Consider the following 24175-nt stretch of genomic DNA (forward strand, 5'->3'; position numbering starts at 1 on the left):
CTCCTTATTTTGATGAGTCTATGAATACTGCATTCAAGCAGGAATGATTCTAATACAACCAAAACAAGAAAAGATATTTTGTGTTCTTTTTTTAAGAAGGAGAGAATAATTTTCCCCCCATCACCAGGAACACACACACACACACACACACACAACTTTAAAAACTGAGCAAATCTGAATGGGGCAATGAACAGTTCTGACACCCCAGGACTTCTGTATCATGGTCTTATGGCTGCTGAGTTACTTCATCTAAGTGCTCATGGGGCAAATGACTTTACTGCCTTGCACTCTAATGCATGGCCACATTAGATACTATCTCAGTTTTACACACAGCGCGCGCACAGACAGACACACACACGCCACACGCCACACCAGACAGTGCTGTTTCCAATTTAAGAGGCCCCTTGTGCGCCTAGCCCATACATACCCCATCCCTGCTCTGCTCCGGGTCCTAACACCAGGAATGAGGGACACTACTTAATCCTGGCGGATCTGTTCTGTTGTCCCATCCTTCCAGGATTCGTAGGATGGTTCCTCCCCCACTCCACCACGGAACACAACGAGGACGGCGGGTTTTCCCGAGCAAGAAAGAAACTGGTGGTCCCCTTCCTCACCCCACGCATCCCGGCTTCTCTACGCCAGAAACCCCAGAGGCAGAAGTATACACGATCCCGGGGCAGGGGAGAGGAGCCAATAATAGGAATCAAATAGCCCGTTAACAAGGGGGTGCCAGGGGCATGGAAGAAGCGAGCGGGGTGAGGTTACCACGGGGGAGGTGTGCTCCAGCGGGGAACCATTCAAGAGCAATGACAGGTCGGCGGGGGAAGGCTCGGGTGGCGAGGGAGGTTGGAGAACTGCTTTCCGTGTCTTTCTCAGGGCCTGCGGGGGAATCCCGGGGCGGCGGCGGCGGGGCTCACGGGTCGTTCCCCGCCTCCCGCGGCCCCCTCGCGTCCCCTCGGCCACCCCCTCCGCCTGCGGCCGCCCCCGCCCCGCGCGGAAGGAAGCGCCGGGCTCCCCCCACGCTCTCCCGCTCTCTCGCGAGTCCTGTGCAGGCCCTTTCTGGGGGAGGGGGAGGGGGAGGGGGCGCGGAGGGAATTGCTGCAATGGAGCGCCGAGAGAACCCTGCCCGAGCGAGGCAGGCGGTAGAAAGCCACGGCCACATAAAAATGCCATATTAATTTTTAAAAAGCCATAAATCACCCCTCCCTCTGCAAAAGAAAATCATAAACCGATCCCATGCAAGCCTGCGAGCAGCCACCCACTTCCTATTTCTGTCACAGAAGCTACACCCTGCCAGCAACCACCCCCCGGGCGCCCCCTCCCGCCACCGCCACCCCCGCCGCCGCCTCCCCGCTGCTCAGCCATTTGCCAACTGACGCCCCCGTAAATAAAAATGCCCCAAGTGGGGCCGGGTGGGAGGCTTGGGGGAAGGGCGCGCAAAGGAGGGGGAATCGAGGGTTGCACAATATCCTAGAAGGTCCGTGGCTGGAGCAAGGAGAGAACCGGAGGCGGGGGGAGGGGAGGCAAGCCGTGAGGGTTCCTGCGGCACACGGTGCACCCGGGCGACCGCGGCGCGCCGCTTACCTTTCACCACCCTGTCTGTCGTCGACAACTTGGGATCAATTGCCTTGGGCTCGGACATCTCCAGCCGCCGGGGGACAGCGACGCGCTGCTCGTCCGTCCTAATGCACACCCCGACCGGACCGGCGGGCCAGACACTCAACGCCGCCGCCGCCGCGCTGCAAACCGCTCGGCTGGAGGTCTGGGCTCTGAGCTGGCTTTAAAGTTACTGCCTTCTCGCGCGTCCCTCCTCCTCCTCCTCCTCCTCCTCCTCCACCTCCTCCTCCTTCGCCGCCGCCGCCGCTTTCACTCCTCCTCCGCCGCCGCCAGCCCCGCCGACTCCGCTCCCGGCTGCGCGTGTGTGGTGGTTATTTATTTATTTTCTAAGCACGCCTCTTGGTTCTTCTTTTATTCTTGGGGGAAGGGGGATGGGGAGGAGAAGCGCACACAGGAGCACCCACCCTGGCAAGGAAACCGGGCACCGCGGAATGGAGCCCCACGCGCGCACTCTGCCGGGATTAAGACCGATCACATGGGGAGGGCCGGGGGCGAGAGAGAAGAGGCAGGGCCGCCAATGTCAGTGCCACCAGCCGTGCCTCGGCGTCTCCGGCGGCGGAGAGGCGGCCGCCGCTGCTGCTGCTAGCGCTGTTGCCGCCGCTGCTTCCCCACACCAAGCGCCGTCGCTTGTCCGCGGCCGCTGGAGACGTCCCGCCGCTGCGCTCGCCCGCGCTCGTCCCTGCCTCCCCGCGCCGCTCCTTCACTCACACAGGCACAGCCGCGGAGCTCGGCAGACACAGTCCCGGGCGCAACCTACCCTCCTCCTCCGCCGCCGCCGCCGCCTCCACCTCCGCCACCGCGCCCGCCTCCGCCTCCTCCCCTTCCTCCTCCCGGCCCCCGCCTCCAGCGCCCCGGCAGCCTCCACCTCCCTGCGGAGCCAGCCCCTCGCTCCCCGCCCCGACGTCGAAGCTCTGGGCGCCCATTGGCTGACGTGCGCGTCACTCACTGCTAGGTAGCGGCCTCCCCGCTCCTCCTCGCCGTCCCCGCCCCCTGCTCTGTTTTCTCCAGGCTGCGAGTCCAGTGGGCCTGCCGCCTCCGCCGCCCAGTCCCCGCTCAGGTGTCACTGTTGCTCGCAGGCCGGGATTAGGGAAAGAGAATGGGCAGGGGGTCGCGTCTGGGAGGAGAGGGGCTGTACCTGCCTCCCACAGCCCCATTTCGCATCCGCCCCTGGACCCCGCACACTCCCCCGCGCCGCTTTGGCAACTGTGCCTTGTCGGCTGGGTTAAGCCGCAGTGTGAGTAGCCAAGTGCTGAGGGTGTCTCCGGGTGTGTGCGTGGCCCGCGAGAGGGCAAAAAGGGGGGAGGCAGGGAGAAGAGGGAAGGGGTGGTGGTGAGAAGCACCGAGAGAGGGCGGAGGAAGGAAGACCGCGGGGAGCTCCGGGGCCCGCGGCACAGCTGCTGTCGCTGTCGCTACGGCAGCTGTCCAGGGAAGATCGCCAAAACGGCGACGAATAAACAACTTACCTTGGGGAGACGAGCTCCGCCTGTGATGGGTGTACGGTGGTCTTTGCTATTGGGGCTTTTTTTGTGGGCGGTGTGGTGGTTATCACTGTTTCCCACCCATGCATCCACACCTTTTGTAAGGAGGGGGCCGCTTCTGAGCGTCGCGACCCAGGGACGTGACGGAGTGTGCGGGGCGGGCTCGCCAAGGAGATTGGGGACGGGAGTCCAAGCGACCCCCGGCAGCTCTGAGTCACCCAGGGCTGCCCTGCCGATCTCCTGGGAGAAATGACGGGGCGGGAGACACACCGGAGAGGGTCGCCTTTTCCCTGTTCACACGCGCACGCAGCCAGTGGTTGGGACTGGTGGCACCACACCTGCCTTCCTGGCTCCTTCCAATCATTCGACGTCCACTTGGTGTTCTCGGTGTGTGCAGGGCCCTGAAGCCCAAGGCGGATCCCCACTCTGGTCCCTTCGGTTGGAAGGAGAATAAAGGAGAGAGTGTTAGGCGCAGGAGGACAGGGAGTGACAATGGCCCGATAGCTCCTTTCTGACCTGCCTGCCGCGCCACAGAATGAGGAGCCAATCTCCCTCTGCCCGAAGGTCACCTCCGCTCACTACCCCTCTCTCTGACCAACCGGGCAAGGAGATTGGAGCTTGCTTCTTTGTGAATAACAAAGAGAGCTGAATAAATTTCTCACCCTCCGTCCTTCTTGTTACATTTCTTAATTCCTCCACTATCAGGTTTTTTTTCCTATTTCCTGAATTGGACAATGAGCCCAGTAAAAGGCCTAATAAAAGATTTAGGGAAGCTAGGAGATGGAGCCAGAAGTGTGTAGGGGAGGTGGATTAGATTCGAAAATAGGTTTGAGAACTTGACTGATGGAGCTGGAGTATGGCTTGAGCAATGTAGCCCGCAAGGAAGAGGAGCTCACAGTAAAAGGCAGGGGAGCCTCCTTGGAGGCCTTCTAGCAAAAGGAGACCATGTGGGGTGTGTCCCACATACTCAGGGAGGCTGCCACCAGCTCCAAGATTCTGCTGCCCAATTCACAACCCCAGGACAGTGTGTGGTAATTAGGGAGACAGTGCATTCAATAAATATGTATTGTGTTCCTTTTCTATGCCAGACACTGTGGTAGGTAATTTGTGTGCTGTGTGTGTGTAGGGTGTGTTGGGGGGGCAGTTATTTAAAAATGGTCCTTGCCCTCAATAAAGCCTAGAGCCTAGTAAAACTGTCATAAAAATATGAGCTCTGAGAGGCCACTGTATCGCCTCAGGAAGTGGTTGTTGAAAACAGTCTCCTGAGCACGAGCAGTGTTAGTTGCTAAGGCAGATTCGGGAAGTTGGTTCCTAGCCAGATGGCACAGAGAGAGGCAGGGATGCCAAGACCTATTGGTGAAGAAGAGAGCCTGCCTGAGAAAAGACCAGGAAACCATGTCCAGTGATGCTCACTTCCAAGGCCACAGTGTTTTATCCCACATGTTGCAAACAGAGGTGCAGTTCCCACCGTTATTTGGACACAGTTGTCAGGTTTAGGAAAAACACCTTTGAACCAAGATCAGAAGGCTTAAAATGTCAGCACTGTAGAAAAGTTTTATGATGTAGATAGGAAATAAAGGCACACCTTTGAGGCACACCCTTCAGTCCGCTACAAGTTTGGGACACCTCCTAGCTGAGGTATGTGTGGGAAAAAAGTTATGAATCATAATCACTTTACAACACATCTTATTATCACCAGTCACCTTTAATGCACGTGTATGGTCCCATACTGTGACAACAGAAACACATCTCCTTGGACAAAATTGGACCCTACTCAAAGGAAAACTACATAGCAGAAATTAACTAGGGACTAGTTATCTGCATACCTGGCATACTGGAATAGCCAAATCATCTTTTGTATTGAGATAATTTTTCAGATGTCCTACAATTTGCTGCCATTTTTTAAAATCCTATTAGACTGTCCATGTAGTCCATGATTATATTATCGCTTACCTAAAATTACCTTACACTTGGAATTTACATTTTCAAGAAGTTACTTCAACACTGTCCTTTGCTTATGAAGAAAAAGAAAGGAGAAAAAGGGAGGGGGGGAGCCCATTGTGGCAGAAAACAACTTGCAGTCTGCTAAAAAAAAAAAAAAAAATTGTATTTCCCTTTCCTTAGTATACTCTCTGGAAAGCATCTGCCCAGGTAGGAATTCCATTCCCTGGCAGGCATCTGCTTGCAGCTCAGTGGGTGCATGTGACTAGTTCTGGCCAATGGATTATGGGCTAAAGTGTTTGATCAGTTTCAGGCCAAGGCAGTTAAGCAGGAGTTAGGCATTCTTCTTCAGCCAATGAGCTCCTATCCTTTAGCTGAATGCAGAGGCTTCTAGGGCAGAGGAGAAAGCATAACCCTAAATGGAAAGAGCTGAATGCCTAGATTACCACAGAGCGATATGCTGCCCACCTACAAGGAAAATCTTCTTTAGACTTTACAAAAGAAGAAATAGATTTTTACTGTGTTGCTCCATTGAAATTTGAAGATATGTTTGTTAGGGTAGTTAGTATTCCCAAATTAATATACAAGAGTTATTTATTATGTTAGTTCAAAAGGTAAAATCCAGAATTACTGTGTATTTCTTATATAACAGCATGACCAGAATACCAAAAATATTCTTATTTCTTTTAATACAAGAGCATCAAAATTGTATATTTTGTAAATGAATTATTCATTTACCAGTTGTGTTTTGAACATCTGTTCTGTGCAAGGTATTGTGCTAGATGATGCAAAAAATGTATAAAGAATTCAAAGATTTAGTCCCTTCATTCAAGGATCTCAAAGTCTTGTAGTATAAGAATTGTACATGTATTTGTTAATATTTAGGTGTAAAGTGCTACTTCCTCTCACTATTGGAGAACTCAAACTAATTTTACTGTTCGCTTCATCTAAATTAATTATGAAGATAAGTATGTGTGCAAAAAAATACTGAAGATTTGGAGTAATTGATGCATTCAAGTGCTCCATGTCACAGCTTACTTCCGTTGGTGCAAATCAGAGTAAAGGAACAATATTTTAGTTTGCTATCAAGTGCTTTCCTAGATCTAGAGGCATTTTTGTTTTGAAGAAAAGAAATAGAGATGTATTTGATATCCTGTTTTGAGAATAACCTGCTTTTGAAAATGTGGACTTTCCGTTCTTGGATGAATGTTCTATCATTTGACATTAGGAATTGCATATAACTTCTGGTTCTGGCTCTTCTGAGGCATGCACTTCGTTCTGAGTAGTTGATGGTCGACAGCAGTATGTCTGACCTGTTCTCACCTGCATTGGTGGAGCATAGCACTAAAGAACTTGCAGAGTAGACAGCCAGTCCTGGTGAGGCCATGGTGTACGAGAATTTGATTTATTATCGGAAAGCGAATTCCTCTGACACTCACTTCTAACGTATGAACTTCTACCCTCTTCACAGTAGAGACTCTACAGAATATATTAGTCAACATGGATATTATTTGAGGTTAAAACTAAAAGGGCTTTTATTGTTTATCTTTTGGATTGCTCTTGAAATTTTGTTCAACCTTTTATTTTTCAGAAGGCAATTTTACTCATTTTAGGAAAGTTATTTCTCCAAGAACATAAAAAATTGTTATGCCAAATATATTCAAGAATAAATTATTTTTTTTCTATTAGGGACCAAACTATAACATGCAATTATATGCTAAGATTAATATTGAGTGGATATATTTTACATAAAATTTGACAAGACTTCAGGTGATCATATTCATGCAGATTTAATAAACATATATTCATATTTTTTTAATTTATATTTGTATCTTCATCTTATATTCCAGTTCTGGGCACAGAGTAGGTGCTCAACCAATTTTGTTGAGTGAAATTTAAAAAAGTATTGGCATCCAATATGTGAAGCCCTAGGCTTAATACCACAGTATCTGCTCTCAGGGATATTTCAATATTACTAATATACATACATATATGTGTGTATATATATATATGTATCTCTCTCTCTCTCCATACACACACACACACACTCACTGGTAAGAAGTCTTATTAGCCCTTTCTCCTAGATAGTTTAAATTCTAATTTTATTATTAATTTTAAAATTATGAATAGGTTAATGGTGCCAAGTCACACATGTTTACATTTAAAATAGATATATGTATGCCATTATATTGACAACCTGAGAAATATTCATGCCATAAAACTATATATTCTGGCTTTTCTAAACTCAGAGTTTCAGAATATTTGAACCGAAATGAGCTGAAGTTGATATTTGAAGTGCTTTGAGAACAATGTCAACAACAACGACAAAAGGCTTAGTAATCAAATTAAAGGTACTACCAAACTGTAGGAGACTTGAAAAATCAATTTAGGAGAAAGTTCATCAAGCTCTTTAAAAGCATATTTGCATATACAAAATCAATATAGTATTAGAAATGAGGTTCACTCATCAAAACTAGCAGAAATTTAACTTTACTGGAAGTAAGTTTTGCCCATTATTGATTGAAAATTCATGAATTTGCAAGGAAATAGTTTATTATTAAAAAAGAATCTTGATCCCAGGGTCCTGGGATCAGAGCCCCGCATTGGGCTCCCAGCTCAGCGGGGAGCCTGCTTCTCCCTCTCCCTCTGCCCCTACCCCCCAACTTGTGTTCTTGCCACATTCTGCTCTCTCTCTCTCAAATAAATAAATAAAAAATCTTAAAAGAAAAAAAAAAGAATCTTGTACTCAGACTTGCCATCTTTCCATTTTTTTCTAGTCAGTGAGGTTTTACTCTGTTAGTATTTATGGTTATTGGAAAGCATATATTCAATGGACATTTACTGAACACCTCCTAACACATATCAAACACTAGGAATAGAATATGAAAAAAAAAAGTCTCTCCCCTCATAAACCTTACATTCCAACAAAGAGAGACAGATGATTAAAAAAAAAAGGAACAATTTTAAAAACAATTGCACACTCGGGGCACCTGGGTGGCCCAGTCATTAAGCGTCTGCCTTGGGCTCAGGTCATGATCCCAGGGTCCTGGGATGGAGCCTTGCGTCGGGCTCCCTGCTCAGTGGAGAGCCTGCTTCTCCCTCTGCCTCTGCTCCTCCCGGTGCTTGTGCTCTCTCTCTCTCTCTATCAAGTAAATAAATAAAATCTTTAAAAACAACTACACACACACAATATGTTAGGTAGCCTAAATGATAAACATAAAAACAATGTACAGTGGTAAGGGCACTGGAAGATGTGATGGGCGAAGGGGCACTACTCACTGCTTTAAGCAGATTGTTGAGGGGAGACCTCTCTGAGAAGGTGACATTTCAGTAAAGACTCAAATGAACTCATGGCAATATTTATGCAGCTCTCTGGAGAAAAAAAATGTTTCAGGTAAAGGAATAGCATGTGCAAAGGCCCTGAAGTAAGAGTCTGACATTTTTAAAGAAATGTCAAAGGACTCCAGCGTAGCTAGAGCACTTCAAACTAGAGAGAGTAGGACACGATGAGGTCAGAAAGATGGTGTAGGGTCAGATCATTTGGACCTTATACACCATAGAAAAGATTCTAAATGTTATTCTGGTGAAATGATAAAGTATTTGTTAGGAAAGTGATAAATAATAGGATTTACGCATAAAGAAAACCGTCACTCTTTTGTAAGGACTCTGGATGTAGTTGTAGGAAGGGAGCAGGGGTGGAAATGCCAACAGCACATAAGAGACTGTTGTCCAAATCCAGGCTAGAAATCAAGTGGTTTGGATAAAGAGTTTAGAAGTAAGTGGTGAGAAGTATCCAATTCCCAACATATTTTAAAAGTAGGGTTAACAGATTTGCTGTTGGATTGGATAGAGGATGTGGGAAAATAAAAAAGAGTCAAGAACTGCAAGGTTTGGGGTCTGAGCTAATGGGAGATGGAGTTACCATTTACTGAGAAAAGGAACATTGAAAATGGAGAGCATATTTTGTGGAGAAGACCTAAAACTAGTTTTCGATATGTTAACTTTGAGATGCGTATTATATACATGGAGGTGGAAAAGACACGTAGGTGGTTGGATATACGGGCCTACAGAGAGGAGAGAGGCAGGCTGGTGATATATAGAACTTCAAGTCATGGCATCTTAGCCATACTTTATTTCAGTTAAGGGGTGGGAAGAAGAGGAGGGACCAGCAAAGCCGATGGACAGGAGCAGCTTCTGGGGAAGAAAGGCCGTGTGTGTGAGGTCAAGCAAACGAAATGAACTGAGTCAACAATGCTGATGGGTTTGGTAAAATGACAACTGAGAACTGGCTATTGATTTTGGGAAAAAAGGGGAGTTCACTGGTTATTGTACACCTATCTTAAATAGTATCTCATCAGTCTCTGCCTCTCCATACTGATGTAGCTCCTTTTCCGTGTTTATAATTACTTGACGTTACATGTGTGGGTGTGCTTTGTGTGTGATTTGTTTGCCCATCTTTCATCTTTCTGCAGTTAGATAATATGATCCCTGAGAGCAGAGACCTTATCTTACTCCCATTAGAATTTCCAGTGCCCGTCTGTCGTATGCCTGGCACATCTAGGTGTTTAATATATGTTTGTTGAAAGAGTGAATATTCACTTGCAATGCTACCCCAGGTTAGTCTTTCTGCTTTTCTCAATAGTTGAAATAAGCATTTCAATGGGGTGGGGCCTGGGGGAATTAGATGAAGAGGGTCAATGGTACAAATTTCCAGGTGTAAGAATAAATAAGCTCTGGGGATGTAATGTACAGCATCATGACTACAGTTAATAATACCGTGTCGAATATTTGAAAGTTACTAAGAGAGTATATCCTAAAAGTTCTAATCATAAAGAAAAAATGGTAACTATGTGAGAGGATGGATGTTAATTAATTTTACTGTGGTAATCATCTTGCAATATATGCGTACACCAAATCATGTGGTATATCTTAAATTTATACAATATTCTATGTCAGTTATATCTCAATAAAACTGGGGAGAAAAAATAAGCATTTCAAAGCATTTGTAGGGAAAAAAATTCATGTTTAGATTTTTTTAAGTTACAAAATCAACTTTCATAGAGTAAAAAGAGTTGACTCACGCCCTGAAGATGACAAATGGAATGGGAATTCAGTTTAGTTTTAGCATAAGGCGTGTCTCTCACATGTCCCCACTGTAAGAATAATTATGTGTGTAAATCCAGGGGAGGGCACAGTATTACTCACAGCTCCTCTTTCTCCAAATACACAAAGAGTTCTATTGTTCGCAACATCTAAGCTATTCCCTGATGATAAGTTAGGCCAGACATTAGCAATTTTCAGGGAGGAAGTGAGCAGGGTGTGGGTAATGGTTGTTTAGAAGCAGTCCCTCAAAAGAGTTTGTTTTGTTTTTTTTTTTCTCTCTCTCTCTCTTTCAGGGTATCCCTGATGTCCAGCACAAAGAAATATAGATAGTCAGGGAAATTGTGCTAGATATGCTTTAGGGTACCTGCCCCACCCATACCCATCTTTAAAAATGCCCCAGCCATAGAACCTGCTGTGTGAGCATCAGGACATGGGTTCACCTGGGGCTATCACAGCAGATTGGACAAAGGTGGTCGAGCATTTAACTAAAATATACCCAAGGACCAGTGACCTTTAACTTCCCTGACCTAATTGGCAAAAGTGAGCTAGGCTAATCAGATACCCTCTGGGAAGAGCTGGGCTTTAAAATTCAGAAGAAAGTTGGTGGTGGTTGTTTGAATGAAAGATCCTGCAGGCTGGGACTGAGATGGCCCACCAGCAAATGACTCATGTGCCAGGTGAATAAACACATGAAGCCGTTTGGGCCAGAGGGACCAGAGGTCGGATTCAGCAAGGGTGAAAAGAGGAGAAAAAGGGGGTGGGGGAAGGAGGGGGGAAAGAGAAACAATCCTAAATCTGTTTTCTTTTTTGTCCTTCCTAAGGCCTGGTTGTTTAATTTTTTTTCTGCATTTATGAGACCCCTCATTGTCCTTACAATAAACCCTGTTTTCTAGAGATGGTTTGAGAGTTATGTTCCTTACAACCCAAAAGCCCATCACTAAATCATATGGAAGATACAAAGAGCAGCTAAGATTGTTAGTCTATGTCTCTGTAAGTTTTCAGAAGTTAACACCTTCTGATTCTGATGTTTACAGAAATCCTCTTCTTCATTCAAAAAATGACTATAAAATGCTCCCATCCTTGTCCATCCCAGTTGTTTCTATAGCACATCCAATGCCAAAAATAAAGAGAGCAAAACAGTAGATGTAAAGAGAGAAAGAGAGAGAGACCGATTGGGGAGTCTTGGTAAGTTTTGGAACTATTTCACTGAATATTCTCTATGCCTGTTTTCATGTCACCATCAGGCAGGTTACAGGATATGTTGCAGTAAAAATGGAAAAATCTCAGTAGCTTAACAAAGCTTGAAGTCATCTGCAGGTCTGAGCCACCCCTTGGGGCAGCCATCCTCCGGGTGCTGACTCGGCATTCCAGCTTGCTTCAGTCTGTCAGAGGGCACCCTATCAGCATGTGATTTCACGGTAACCCGGTGAGGGGGCAGGTAGGAGAGCCCTGGAGAGCTGAGCTCCAGCAATCAAGAGCTTTAGCCTGGAAGTGACACTCACACATGATTATACTCACATTTCATTGGCCTGAGCTCCTCATTTGGCCACACCTAATTTCGAGAGGGACAGAGGTATGTGATCCTCCCACATACCCAATATTAGAGGGAGATCAAATATTTATAAAGAGTAATAATGCCAATCAGCATTTCTAAATAATCCATCCAACCCTGTGGGACCTCCAGGTTGCTGTTTGACACCCAGTGAGGAAGGCAGGTGTCTTATTTCTGTCTTACATGCCAAGATACTCCTGAATGACTATGGATCCTGATCTGCTTCTTGTACTGAAACTCTCCTTCTGTCCCTGTTGCATGGCCTGTACTGGTCTGAATGGGATACACTCCACTTGGACCGGTTTTGATATTACTGCATCTTCCCTGGGCCTGCAGTCCCACAACAGAATCCTGGTATCACTACCACTTCGTGTAAACTCCCCAGCTCCCTCTTAGGCCAAGGCTTAGTTCCTCCCTCATGCTCCGCACTCTGGTGCCTCTGTAGATGGGCAGCGTTGGACAAGAATGGACAGTTACTAATATTATACAAACTGGACTTGAAAAAGAATGCCTTTTTTAAAAAATATTTTATTTATTTAGCTGACAGAGCACAACTAGGCAGAGTGGCAGGCAGAGGGAGGGGGAGAAGCAGATTCTCTGCTCAGCAGAGATCCCAAGACCCCGGGATCACAACCTGAGCCGAAGGCAGATGCTTAACGGACTGAACCACACAGGTGCCCCCAAAGAATGCCTTTTTAATGTGTCTTAGGCACATCTAGAAGCACTGAGTTCTTTTCTGATTTTCAAAGATGTGAGCAGATTACCTGGAAATTTGAATATATCTATATATAGATATGTATCATATATAGAGTTATGAGTCACTGCCTTTTCTAAAAAGTTAATATGACCAGTTTAATAATATGCAAATTTATTGTACTGCATAAGTGTTAAGCAGTTTCTGTGGATGCTTTGTTCTGGTACTGTTCTGATACAGAAAAAAAATTTTTTTTTTCTTTTCTTACTTTGTTAGTCCTACAGTGTGATAGGTAGTCTTCTGTGTCAACCTGACTAGGTCATAATACCCAGTTGTTTAACCAAACCCTAGTCTAGATGTTGCTGTGAAGGTATTTTGTAGACGTGGTTTACATCTACAATTGACTTGATGTAAGGAGATGACCCTTGATAATATGGGTGGGCCTCATGCTATCAGTTGAAGGTCTTAAGAGCAAAAACTGAGGTCTCCCGGAGGAGGAATTCTGCTTCAACTTTGTAGCATTGGCTCTTGCCTGAGTTTCCAGCCAGCCAGTCTGCCCTACGGATGTCAGACTCACCAGCCTATGAGTGTGTGAGCCAATTCTTTAAATCTCTTTACATGCACATAACACATAAAGTTATATATATGCATATAATTTCATATATATATATGATATATACATATATAATTTCAGGTTCTGTTTCAAACCCCGACTGATGCTCACAATGTGTCATTTTTTTCTGATTCAAGGTCAGCAGTTACTCTAAATATCATTAATATTTATGCATCCATATCTTTCTGTCTCTCTGGCTGTCTCTGTCTCTTACACATGCATGCACGCAAGTGCATACACACCCACATACACAACACATCACATAGGAACACGTATATTGATTAAGAGATAAAATTTCCGGTTTAATTTTCTAGGGTAAAAATTCACTTTGCTTTTCTCACTCATGGCCTGGATAAAGAATTTCTATTCTCCTCAATATACCAAATTTCCAGGTAATTCTAATGGATCGTCAGTTGCCTAAGGTTGGGGTACCCAGATATAGACCCTGAGTTGAAGAGTCAAATAAGTGATTTATTAAAGAGTGTCCCAAGGAAAAAACCCAAAGGAAAGTAGGGCAAGTGACAGGTAAGGGAAGGAAACAAGGCAAGGGTGAGATGTCAAACCAAGACCCAGGGATGGTAACTTTGACTAACTCCTGCAGGGGACCTCTGCAGACTTGTAAGTCACGCCTCCAAACTGTTCCCATCAGGGACCAGGGAGCTGAGTGTATTTACCCACACAAGTCAGTGGTGGAGATGCAAATTCCTAGGCCCTCCCAGCTCTCTTCACATTCAGGGAAGGTGCTGGGGAAGACTGAGGACAGCACTGGGACAGAGATGTCGGTGAAAGCATGCAGGGAGCTGTTGTACATGGAAATGGAAAAGGTTTGGAGAGGATTTGGGTGGATAAGGAGAATCTGCTGGTCAGAATCATAAACCACATGGATAGAGGGATGGTATTAGGAAAACAATTAAATCACTTCTTTGAAGGTATGCAGTTAAAAAAAATTCTACCTCTTCTTTTACCACTTCAAATTAGTCTCCTTTTCCCACCTCCACACCATCCTAGGAATTAATGTGATATGATTTCATGGGCAGATGGTCTCGCTCTTGCTCCATTTCCAATCCCCAAATAACGTCCCTTCTATTGTACGAAATTCTTAAATCTCAGAACATAGAATGTGGTCCCTTTATGGATAGACTAATGTGAAAATATTCCTAAGACAGGAAACACATTGACTCAGCTCAGAACTGAGATCTGTCCTGGGTATTTGTGACTAGGTCCTCTGCCCAGCCTTGGAAAGCATTTGGTGTATGCTGGCTCTTTTATCTATTTAGAAGCCATATCTCAAACCTGACTCATCCCCATCTTCTACATGAATTATAGGGCCATAGTTCTATGGATAAAGATTGGGTACATGATGCCATCTTCCCCCATCAGATTCCTTTATTTGGAGAATTTTGGATTCAATCTTTCTCTAGAACACAGGTGGTATTTATACAAAGGCAATTTTAGCAGCTATATCATTCTATCCTATAAGATCAGGAAAGCAGAAAAAGGTTTTCTACAGAAAGAGAGAAAGAAATACATAGGCATGCAGAGAAGAGCAGAGCTAAAAGATAGCAGAAAGGCTGCTAGTATTCCCTTCCCTGACTCCACCATGTCCCTGAGGCCCAGCTGCATGATGGTTCTTGGGGCCCTGAGACCCCAATATATTCTTAGCATTCATTCCCATTTTGGGCTGAAGTTGGGTTGAAATTTAGTTATATGCAACCAAAGAGTAATAAATAAGAACGGGAAACTAACAGTAACAAATTTTCTGAGCTATGGACTTTGCCTGGGAGGAATCCTGAGTAGAGACCAGAGGGCATCCCTTATCTCCAGACATCTGCATGAGCGTGGGGTGGTCCAGAGGCTAAGGTGGCAAAATGCATAACTCAGGGAGATAAGAAGACTTTCCAGAAGTTACCAGATGGGAACACTTTTTAGAGGACCATTTTCCAGATCCTCAAATTCATACTTACTTTTTCTTAAAGTTGACCAATGGAACAGAATAGAGAGTGCAGATATGAACCCTCAAATCTAGGGTCAAATAATCTTTAACAAAGCAGGAAAAAATATGCAATGGAAAAAAGACAGTCTCTTCAATAAATGGTGCTGGGAAAACTGAACAGCTATATACAGAAGAATGAAACTCGACCATTCTTTTACGCCATATGCAAAGATAAACTCAAAATGGATAAAAGACCTCAATGTAAGACAGAGGAGAACATAGGCAGTAACCTCTTCAACATGGGCCACAGCAACTTCTTTCAAGACATGTCTCCAAAGGCAAGGGAAACAAAAGTGAAAATGAACTTTTGGGACTTCATCAAGATGAAAAGCTTCTGCACAGCAAAGGAAACAGCCAACAAAACAAAGAGGCAACCCACGGAATGGGAGATGATTTTTGCAAATTACACTACAAAGAGCTGATATCCAAGATCTATAAAGAACTTCTCAAACTCAACAACCAAAAAAACAAATAATCAAGTCAAAAAATGGGCAGAAGACATGAACAGACACTTCTCCAAAGAAGACATACAAATGGCTAACAGACGCATGAAAAAATGTTCAGCATCATTAGCCATCAAGGAAATTCAAAGCAAAACCACACATACCACCTTACACCAGTTAGAATGGCAAAAATTGACAAGGCAAGAAACAACAAATGTTGGAGAGGTTGTGGAGAAAGGGGAACCCTCTTACACCGTTGGTGGGAATGCAAGTTGGTACAGCCACTTTGGAAAACAGTGTGGAGATTCCTCAAAAAATCAAAAATAGAGGTACCCTATGACCCAGCAATTGCACTACTGGGTATTTACCCCGAAGACACAGATGTAGTGAAAAGAAGGGCCATATGCACCCCAATGTTCATAGCAGCAATGTCCACAATAGCCAAACTGTGGAAAAAGCCGAGATGCCCTTCAACAGATGAAGGGATAAAGAAGATGTGGTCCATATATACAATGGAATATGACTCAGCCATCAGAAAGGATGAATACCCAACTTTTGCACTGGCATGGATGGGACTGGAGGAGATTATGCTAAGTGAAATAAGTCAAGCAGAGAAAGACAATTATCATACGGTTTCACTTATTTGTGGAACATGAGGAATAGCGTGGAGGACATTAGGAGAAGGAAGGGAAAAATGAAGGGGGGGAATCAGAGGGAGAGATGAACCATGAGAGACTATGGACTCTGAGAAACAAACTGAGGGTTTTAGAGGGGAGAGGGGTGATGGGATGGGTTAGCCTGGTGATGGGTATTAAGGAGGGCATGTATTGCATGGAGCACTGGGTGTTATACACAAACAATGAATCGTGGATCACTACATCAAAAACTAATGATGTACTGTATGGTGACTAACATAACATGATAAAAAAAAAGAAAAAAAAAGTTGATCTGTCAGGTGATTTCCTAGGATCTGCCCCTTCTCCTTTGCCCCACCTCTCTTCACAGATTCTCATGCTTTGCTCATTCATCTGAAATCAGTATGGTAGTTATCCCAAAGTATGAAACCTCTTGAGTGCCAAACAAAGAAACAATTTGAAAAGTGATGCTGAGGGAGCATCACATGGTAAAGCTAGAAAGGCATGAGCGAAAATATCAGAGGAAAGTATTCTGTCTTACCTAGGTGAGAGACTCATGGGTAGGCTCCTGTCACTTTATCTATCTCCCAAAACCATGTATTACTTATGTCTTCACATTCAGAAGTTAGATGATAGTGGGGATGCATATTTACACGTTTATTGTGACTGAAAAACAAAATCAGGTTTTGGATTTTTTTTTTTTTCCTCACAGAAAGCCTAATTTAGATTATTGGTTTCACAATTAAGAACTGATTTTGCCAATTAAATTCTTTGGCAGATATTTTTCCTCTAAATAAGTTAAATTTGCCACTCTAAGGTTTAATAGAAAACATTTAACACACAAATACAATATACAGTTTGCTAGAACCTACAATCATGTGCAGCTATTAAAGCATCAATATAAAGTTTTACCTTACAACTGAGAATATAGTGTTTAAAAATTATTTTAGGAGATGCCCAAGCAAAAATATCGGATACCTCTAGATTACTAAAATGTATTCATCCAGACTAAGTCACTGTGGTCAAGTCAAACTGACCAAACACATTTTTTTCCTTTTCATACTCTTGAACACCTCATGACCTTAATACCACAACACTTTGATTAGCTGAATGACCAAGGTATAAAAGCATTCACTAATTTCTTATCTGAATATGTGAGAGAGAACCAAGTACACTAAGTACCTGAAAGGTGGTAGTTTTGATATTCGAGGGAAAAAGAATAAAAATAAACTTTTTTACTCGTTTTATAATTCTACATGTTAGTAATATCAAACTTTAATAGTACAGTTAACAGAATATCTTGTATATGTTTATTTTTTCATACTATTTGAGTGGGTATTTTTGTCCATCTAAGTTTATCTAAGAGCAAAACCTGAGATAGAGATCCTTTTCAAATGATTTAGTGAAAAAGTGCCCTGAAGAGAAAGAAGATTAAGGGAAGCAGGAAGGACAGGAAATAAACACTAAGCAAGAGAGAAGTCTTAACTGGTCATTAGCTTCAGGCTAATCTAATCCCACTGCAAAGCTCTGAGCCCGAACCACACAACAGAATGAGACATGTTGCAGGGAGATGGCCTTTGGACGCACATGAGCCAAGGTCTCCGGGGCAGTTGGTAGTTCCTGTGTGACCAATACTCTGGGGGCAATTCTCTGGAGAAGAGGGCCACTGTCAGTCAGCACTTGCAGTTTATGGGGAATGGGTGCTCTGGATGGTCGAGGGGGTCTGGGAGGGGCACCAACAACCTCTCTAGTTTTCTGTTTAGGAATAAGGAAGCCAAGGCTCAGAATGTTTAAGGATCATGCTCCAGTGTCCACAGGTAGTAAGTGATGGAGTTATGGCCTAAGTGCAGGTCCTTTGACACTAAAGCCACACAGGGCAGTTCAGCCCTTTCCCATGTCAAACTGTTTCCTGCCCAGTGTATACAGTCCATGGAGCTAAACGATTTGATGTGAACTCAGACTGGCTATGTTGTTGTACTAGGTATGCTCTCGGAAATATATCCTTTGGATCTATGACCTACGCAGGTTACCTAACATTTCTGAGTCTCAACTTCTTAATCTGAAAAATGTGAACAATAATAACTAGCATGGTATTCTGATGAGAAAAGGAAACAAACATGTAAAGCACCTAGTGTTCTTTTTTACGTAGTACATGTACTCCAAAATACCCATTTCCTTTCTTTTTCTTTTACCTATGAATAGACCCATTAAAGCAGTGTAGAGAATATATCGGGTAACACAGCTAATATATTGGGCAGCACATAAGTCTATACACACGTTGCTAAGAGGGAACATTGTCAAAAGAGACTGGATTTTCTAGAAAGATTATTCATTTATATATTTACTTGAGAGACAGAGAGAGAGAGTGCCAGGGGAGGGGGGAGAGAAAGAGAGAATCCTAAGCAGACTCTGAACTCTGCCCGGAGCCCAACATGGCTTGGTCTCACCACCCTGAGATCACGACCTGAGCTAAAATCAAGAGTCAGACACTCAACCAACTGAGCCGCCCAGGCGCCCCTGCCTTTTTGCTCTTTTTATTTTATTTGCTCCTTTATTTTAAGGTACTCCAATTTGTCAATCCTTTCTCTTACGGTCAGCACACTTTATGTTTTCAGAAATCTTTACTAACCTCACATTTAAAATATAATCTCCATGTTATCTTTTAGATATTTCCTTCTGTTACATTTCACATTTTGTTTTATTAGCCATCTGGAATTGATTTTTATTTATTTATTGTGTGATGTATTAGTTAAGCTTTATTTTTTCATATGATATCTAATTAACATAGCACCATTTATTAAAAAGACTGTGCTTTGCCATTGTTCTGTAGTGCCACATTAGACACAAATCAAGTATCCAGATATTTGGGTCTATTTCTGAACTCTATTCTGATCCTTTAGTTTATCTGTCCTTACATCAATACTGCACTTTATTATTGCAGCTCTGTAATTATTTTTATATTAAATAGAGCAGGCTGCTCCACTTTGTCCTTCTTCAAGGTTGCCTTGGATATTTGCATTTTAATATACATTTCTACAAAAAGATCCACTGGGATTTTAATTAGGATTGCATTCTACTTTTAGATTAATTTTGGCAAAATCTTTACAATACTGAGCCTTCCAATCTATGAACATGGTATGTTTTCCCACATATTTAGGTCTTTAATTTTTGTCAAAATTGCTTAATATTTTCGGGGAAGAGGTATTGTATGGATTTCTTTAGATTTTTAAAAACTGGATTTGAAATTTTTTGGTAAACCTGTTAGGTTTGAAGAAAAATTAATTGACTCAAAATTTGACTCTGATTTTCTGCAAAGGCCAGTATCTTCAGGCTGATGCTCATTTGCACACAAGCATAAGGTAATAAGGCTACTATGAATGTGCTAATTTCCCGGGATATATTATTTTAATTTTCTATAGTAATAACTTTGATGAATTTTAATTCAGTATTAATTCAGTATTATGAAAAGTTTCCAGAGAAACGGCCATATAAAAATCATTTCACATAGTCAGTCTATCACATTCTATGTATTTTAAGTGAGAATTTATTCATGCAGTAAATTGTGTCTAGAATTTAGTTTAAGGAAAATATTCATTTCGGTAATGATGTGATATACCGCTTATGTTATTCAGGGTCACTTTAGGAAACAGATAGCAGATTTAATTTGAGTACTTTGAAGAAAGTTGAATAAGGAAATGTTTCACAATAGCATAGGCAGGATATATAGTCTATCATGAAGCTAGTAACAGCAAAGCATTCTTACTACTCTTTCACTTAAATTGACAAGAAGAGGGTAATTACCAAACCCTGAGACATGGGCTCCTTGAAGGTCCTGTGACCTTCAGAGCAGGCACACATAAATTCTATATGAGGGGGTCCTTCTGGCTCATAATTCTTCTTCCAGTGATCCCACTGGCCGGAGCCAATCAAAAGCCAAAGATAAGAGAATATTTGATGCAGTTCATACGTTTCAGCTTCTGGGAGATAACAGCTCAAAGCAGAGACCAATATAGAATGACTCCAGAGGGCCAAACAGAAGACATCCAACATATTACTTTGACAAATCAAGAAAAACTTCCAGAAAGCTATACTATTAAACCATCAATTTTGATAACAATAGTACCTCTAGACCTTTTACATATAGCTTCACTTTCTGCTGTATAGTGCATGCTGTTGACATCCAGCATGAGGTTGCCTTTACCCATCTCTACCTATAACCCTGTGACTGGATTGTTGACTAATAATAATTCACCATTGCCCCTTCTTCAGAGAATCGCTCTTGGCTGATAAGGAGATTCTTTCTTAGGGGGCTGCTTCTTCTCTCTCTTCCCTCAAGTCAACCAATGTCAAACTGACACAGCAGAGCAATGGCTGGCTCACTTGCCATGATGTGGGATTAACTCTGTTGTGCAACTTGTGCTTTAAAATTTTCCCAAGGGATCTGACTGAAGCTAGTGTCTAAGTAAGACTACATTCTTGATTGGTTTGCTACACACTACCCTATCCAGTTTCCTTCCCTTTGCTCTGCTGAGAGCACTTCCCCAATAAACCACTGGAGCAAGAAGTCCTGTCTTGGGTCCTACCTCCAAGATACCTGATCAAAGATGTTCTATAATATGATTCATATGTGTACATGTTGTTAATGACAGCACATTTTTTGTTATCTTTAATCCTTTATTTTAAAATAGCTAGCATTTATTAAGCACTAAAAATAGACTAGCATTTTAATAAGTATTTTACATGCATTTTATAGTTTTATCATCTCAGCAAAGCAAAGAAGAACACTCATAATTCTCACCGTATAAATGAAGATATATGTAAAGGTTAAGGAATATCCTGAGGACACACAGATAGGAAACAGCAAAGCTGATATTCAAAAAGGATCTGTTCAACTCCAAAAACAAAGCTCCTAACCACTAAAATATATTATCAACTTTCTAAATTAAAAATATCTAATATTTGTTAAGAACTCACTAATCACTTTACCTGTATTATATTATTAAATTCTCATAATATTCTATAAAGTGAATATTTTACAAAATATTTTACAAAAGAGAAAAACTGAGAAAGAGACAATATATAAAAGATATAAGCTAGAAATAAAATTCTCCATCTCCAGATGAGGGCCTGCTTCCTTAGCACCTCCTCTAGAGGTATGCGGATGGCCTATATTACCATATCACATACAATGTAGTCTTTTTTTTTTCCACAATGACTGTAATTGCAAGACCATCCCACTGAATAAGCAGAGGGCTAATCATTATTTCTGTATTGCTAGCACCTCCTACAATGCTGAGCACACAGTAGGTGTTCATTAATCTTACATAAATGAATGGCTGAAGAGTGAATAGATTGGGAGAATTCACTTTTGTCCTAGTTTGGGCTACTATAATAGAATATCATGGGCTGGGTGGCTTAAGCAACAAACATTTATTTCTCACAGTTCTGAAGCTAGGAAGTCCAAGGTCAAAGTGCCAGAGGACCGAGTGTCTGGTTAGGACTTGCTTTCTGGTTTGCAAATGGCAGTCTTCTCCTTGTATCCTCTTATGATAAAGAGCAGAGAGAGGGAGCAAGCTCTAGTGTGTCTTCTTAAAGAGGGACTAATCCCATTCATGATGGCTCTACCCTCATGGCTTAGTCACATCCCAAAGACCCCACCTCCTAATACCATTATGTTGGTGGTTAGGATTCCAACAATTGGATTTTGGAGAAAACAAACATTCAGTCCATAACAACTCTTTTTCAATTATATTAAAAGCTATTGCTGAGTTCTTATTGCTCATTCAATTTGGCAGGAGAAAATCTCTTTTCAGTTTTTTGTTTTTCTCTCTTGAGAATAACTTTAATCTGTGAGTCCACATATTCCCATTTGATACTATAGGTGTACTCTGAAAAAAGAATCATCAACTATCAGGACTGGACTAGAATCATCAAAATCCTCTCTTGTGTAAACTCTCATTTTACAAATGCGTAAGTGAGAAGATGTGGAGAAGCTGAATTCACCAAGTCACAAAGCATCTGGTCAACAAGCCAGCACTGGACCTTGTTGGTCTGGGTTGCCTCCTTAACACAAACAGTGAGATGTATATATGCATATATATTTATATCTATACCTTCATCATCTGTGATGGCCTATGTCATTTAGGAATAAGAAGAGCTAGCAATTACTCAATTTTAATATATGTGCAGCAGTATGTTGGGAGCACTGCATACCTCATCTAATTCAGTCCTCCAAACACTCCTGTGAAAGAAGTATGGTTACATTGTCCTGTTAGAAATAAAGAATCTGAGGTACAAAGAAGGTAAGCAGCTTACCCAAGCAGTGGTTTTAAAATCACAAAGTCTTGAGTCCAGAGCCTTCCACTAAACACTAATACTAAGGAGGTTTGTTCTGGCTTTTACCTTCCATGAAATTCCTGATAGAAGATACACATTTCTATTGTTTGGGTAAAAGAGTCATTAAAACCAAGAATTTTCAGCTTCACTTGTCTCATTCTCTCACTGAAAACCACCACTGGCATAATATAGTTTGAGACAGTTTTCATACCAGCAAGGAATTAAAAAGGAACACATATTATGTATAAAAACAAAAATCACTAACATGTTGCTACTTAATAACAATAAAATCATATTTTTAGCATAGTATAGTTCTTACTATTTGAAATTAAAGAAATTTTACTTATTCTGTAACTCTCTCATAGTTCTTTTTCTAATACAGGTATTTTTAAAGTTTAAAATAAAGTAGAATTATTTTTATTGATTAAATAGTTCACAAGAAATAGAATATAAGAAGGCAAAGAAATTGTTTCCATAAAAATGATCATCAATGCACACGCTTAATGTTGAGATATTGTAAGTGTGAAGAGTAAAAAATGTTTAGTAAACAGGTCTTCTCAAGTATTACATGCTTTATTTACAGATTGTTACCTTGATCAGGAATCATGCAAGCATTACTGTTTACATTTTTTTAAGGAGAGAGGCAAAAACATATGTCTATTTGCCAAAAGGCACTGAGTCACTTTCAGTACATATCTAGATGTAAAAATGAAATTGATATGTGAATTTGTCTTTAATTCACATTTTTCTCTAAGAAAATATTACCATTTTTCTTCAATTAAGGCATAAACAGACTCTGCAATTAAATGTATCATTTGATTCATTCATGGCCTTGCATATTTTGATAGCTCTTTCAATTTTATCACATGAAAGCACCACATTGCACGGATGTACCACATTTGGGTATCCTTTCCTTTAGTGAAGGTTGTCTTTGTTCATTCAGCTTTGGATTTGAATTTGAATTTGGTTGCTCTGAAAATAAGCACTGTATTTCAATTTTATTTACAAACTTCATTGAAGGGAATGAAAACAGGTCCTGTTTTAAATATTTGTTAATGTAATAGAGATATTAACAGTGGTGCCCACTGGCCATTGGATATCTGAGTAAACATGGCCTGGTTTCGAGCTGGAGTTCTCATAGCAGCTCCAAGCCCTCTTTAAAATTTGTGTGCTGCCTTGCGTGTTTTTTTCATATTTCTCTATGCCTCTCTGCACTTGTCCATGTGTGCTATTCTAGTTCTCTGCCATGTCAAACCCTGAGGTGAATATCCCCTCCTTTACTGCTTCCTCAAAATTTCAATCTCAGTCAGCATTTTGTGATTTAGTGAACTAACTGAATATTTGAGGCGTTCTGAGCAAGGAGCATTTCACATAATCCACAACATTCTACCATCTTGCTTACTCCTTTCTTTCTTCCTTTCCATTCTATTAGCTTCCAAAGTCTGGACACCCCCTGTTTGGTCCTCCTCTTATATCACAGGCCCCTTGTCCAACGGACTCTACCAAGTGGAGCAGGCCTGCCAGGTCGCTCTGCTTTCCCAGTCACCAGTGAACAAATAGTCTCAAATTTTTAATATCAAGTATAAATCCTCTAAATCCTTTTGAGTAAATGGCCCTTTCTTTTTATTTAAATCAATTCCAAAATAACATACTACCTGAGTAAAGAAAAATATATCAAATGGAACCAAATTTATTTAACAACGTAAAAGTCACAAACAGAGATGGTATTACCTAACTTAAAAAGAATAGAGCTGAGCCTTAACCAGGCCT

At 42.2% G+C, this 24175-nt stretch overlaps 1 protein-coding gene across 5 annotated transcripts in view; it reads right to left on the reverse strand.

Moving 5' to 3' along the window:
• PPP3CA (protein phosphatase 3 catalytic subunit alpha) overlaps positions 1–24175 on the reverse strand; it is a 502337-nt gene that overhangs the window by 310412 nt on the left and 167750 nt on the right. For 2 of the 5 annotated variants that reach the window (XM_073892035.1, XM_073892036.1), the window contains exon 1: positions 1585–2435. The exons of 1 other annotated variant lie outside the window; for it this stretch is intronic. In XM_073892035.1, coding sequence (XP_073748136.1) covers positions 1585–1642 — 58 coding nt within the window. In that variant the 5' untranslated portion in view covers positions 1643–2435. Of the gene's footprint in view, positions 1–1584; positions 2436–3080; positions 3100–24175 lie in introns of those variants that run through there. 2 more of the 5 variants (XM_073892038.1, XM_025873506.2) reach the window with 2 other exon arrangements.

This window comes from Callorhinus ursinus, unplaced genomic scaffold (genome assembly GCF_003265705.2).
Source record: "Callorhinus ursinus isolate GAN/ISIS: 27379988/994484 unplaced genomic scaffold, GSC_fseal_2.0 scaffold4, whole genome shotgun sequence".
NCBI classification, from domain to species: Eukaryota; Metazoa; Chordata; class Mammalia; order Carnivora; family Otariidae; genus Callorhinus; species Callorhinus ursinus.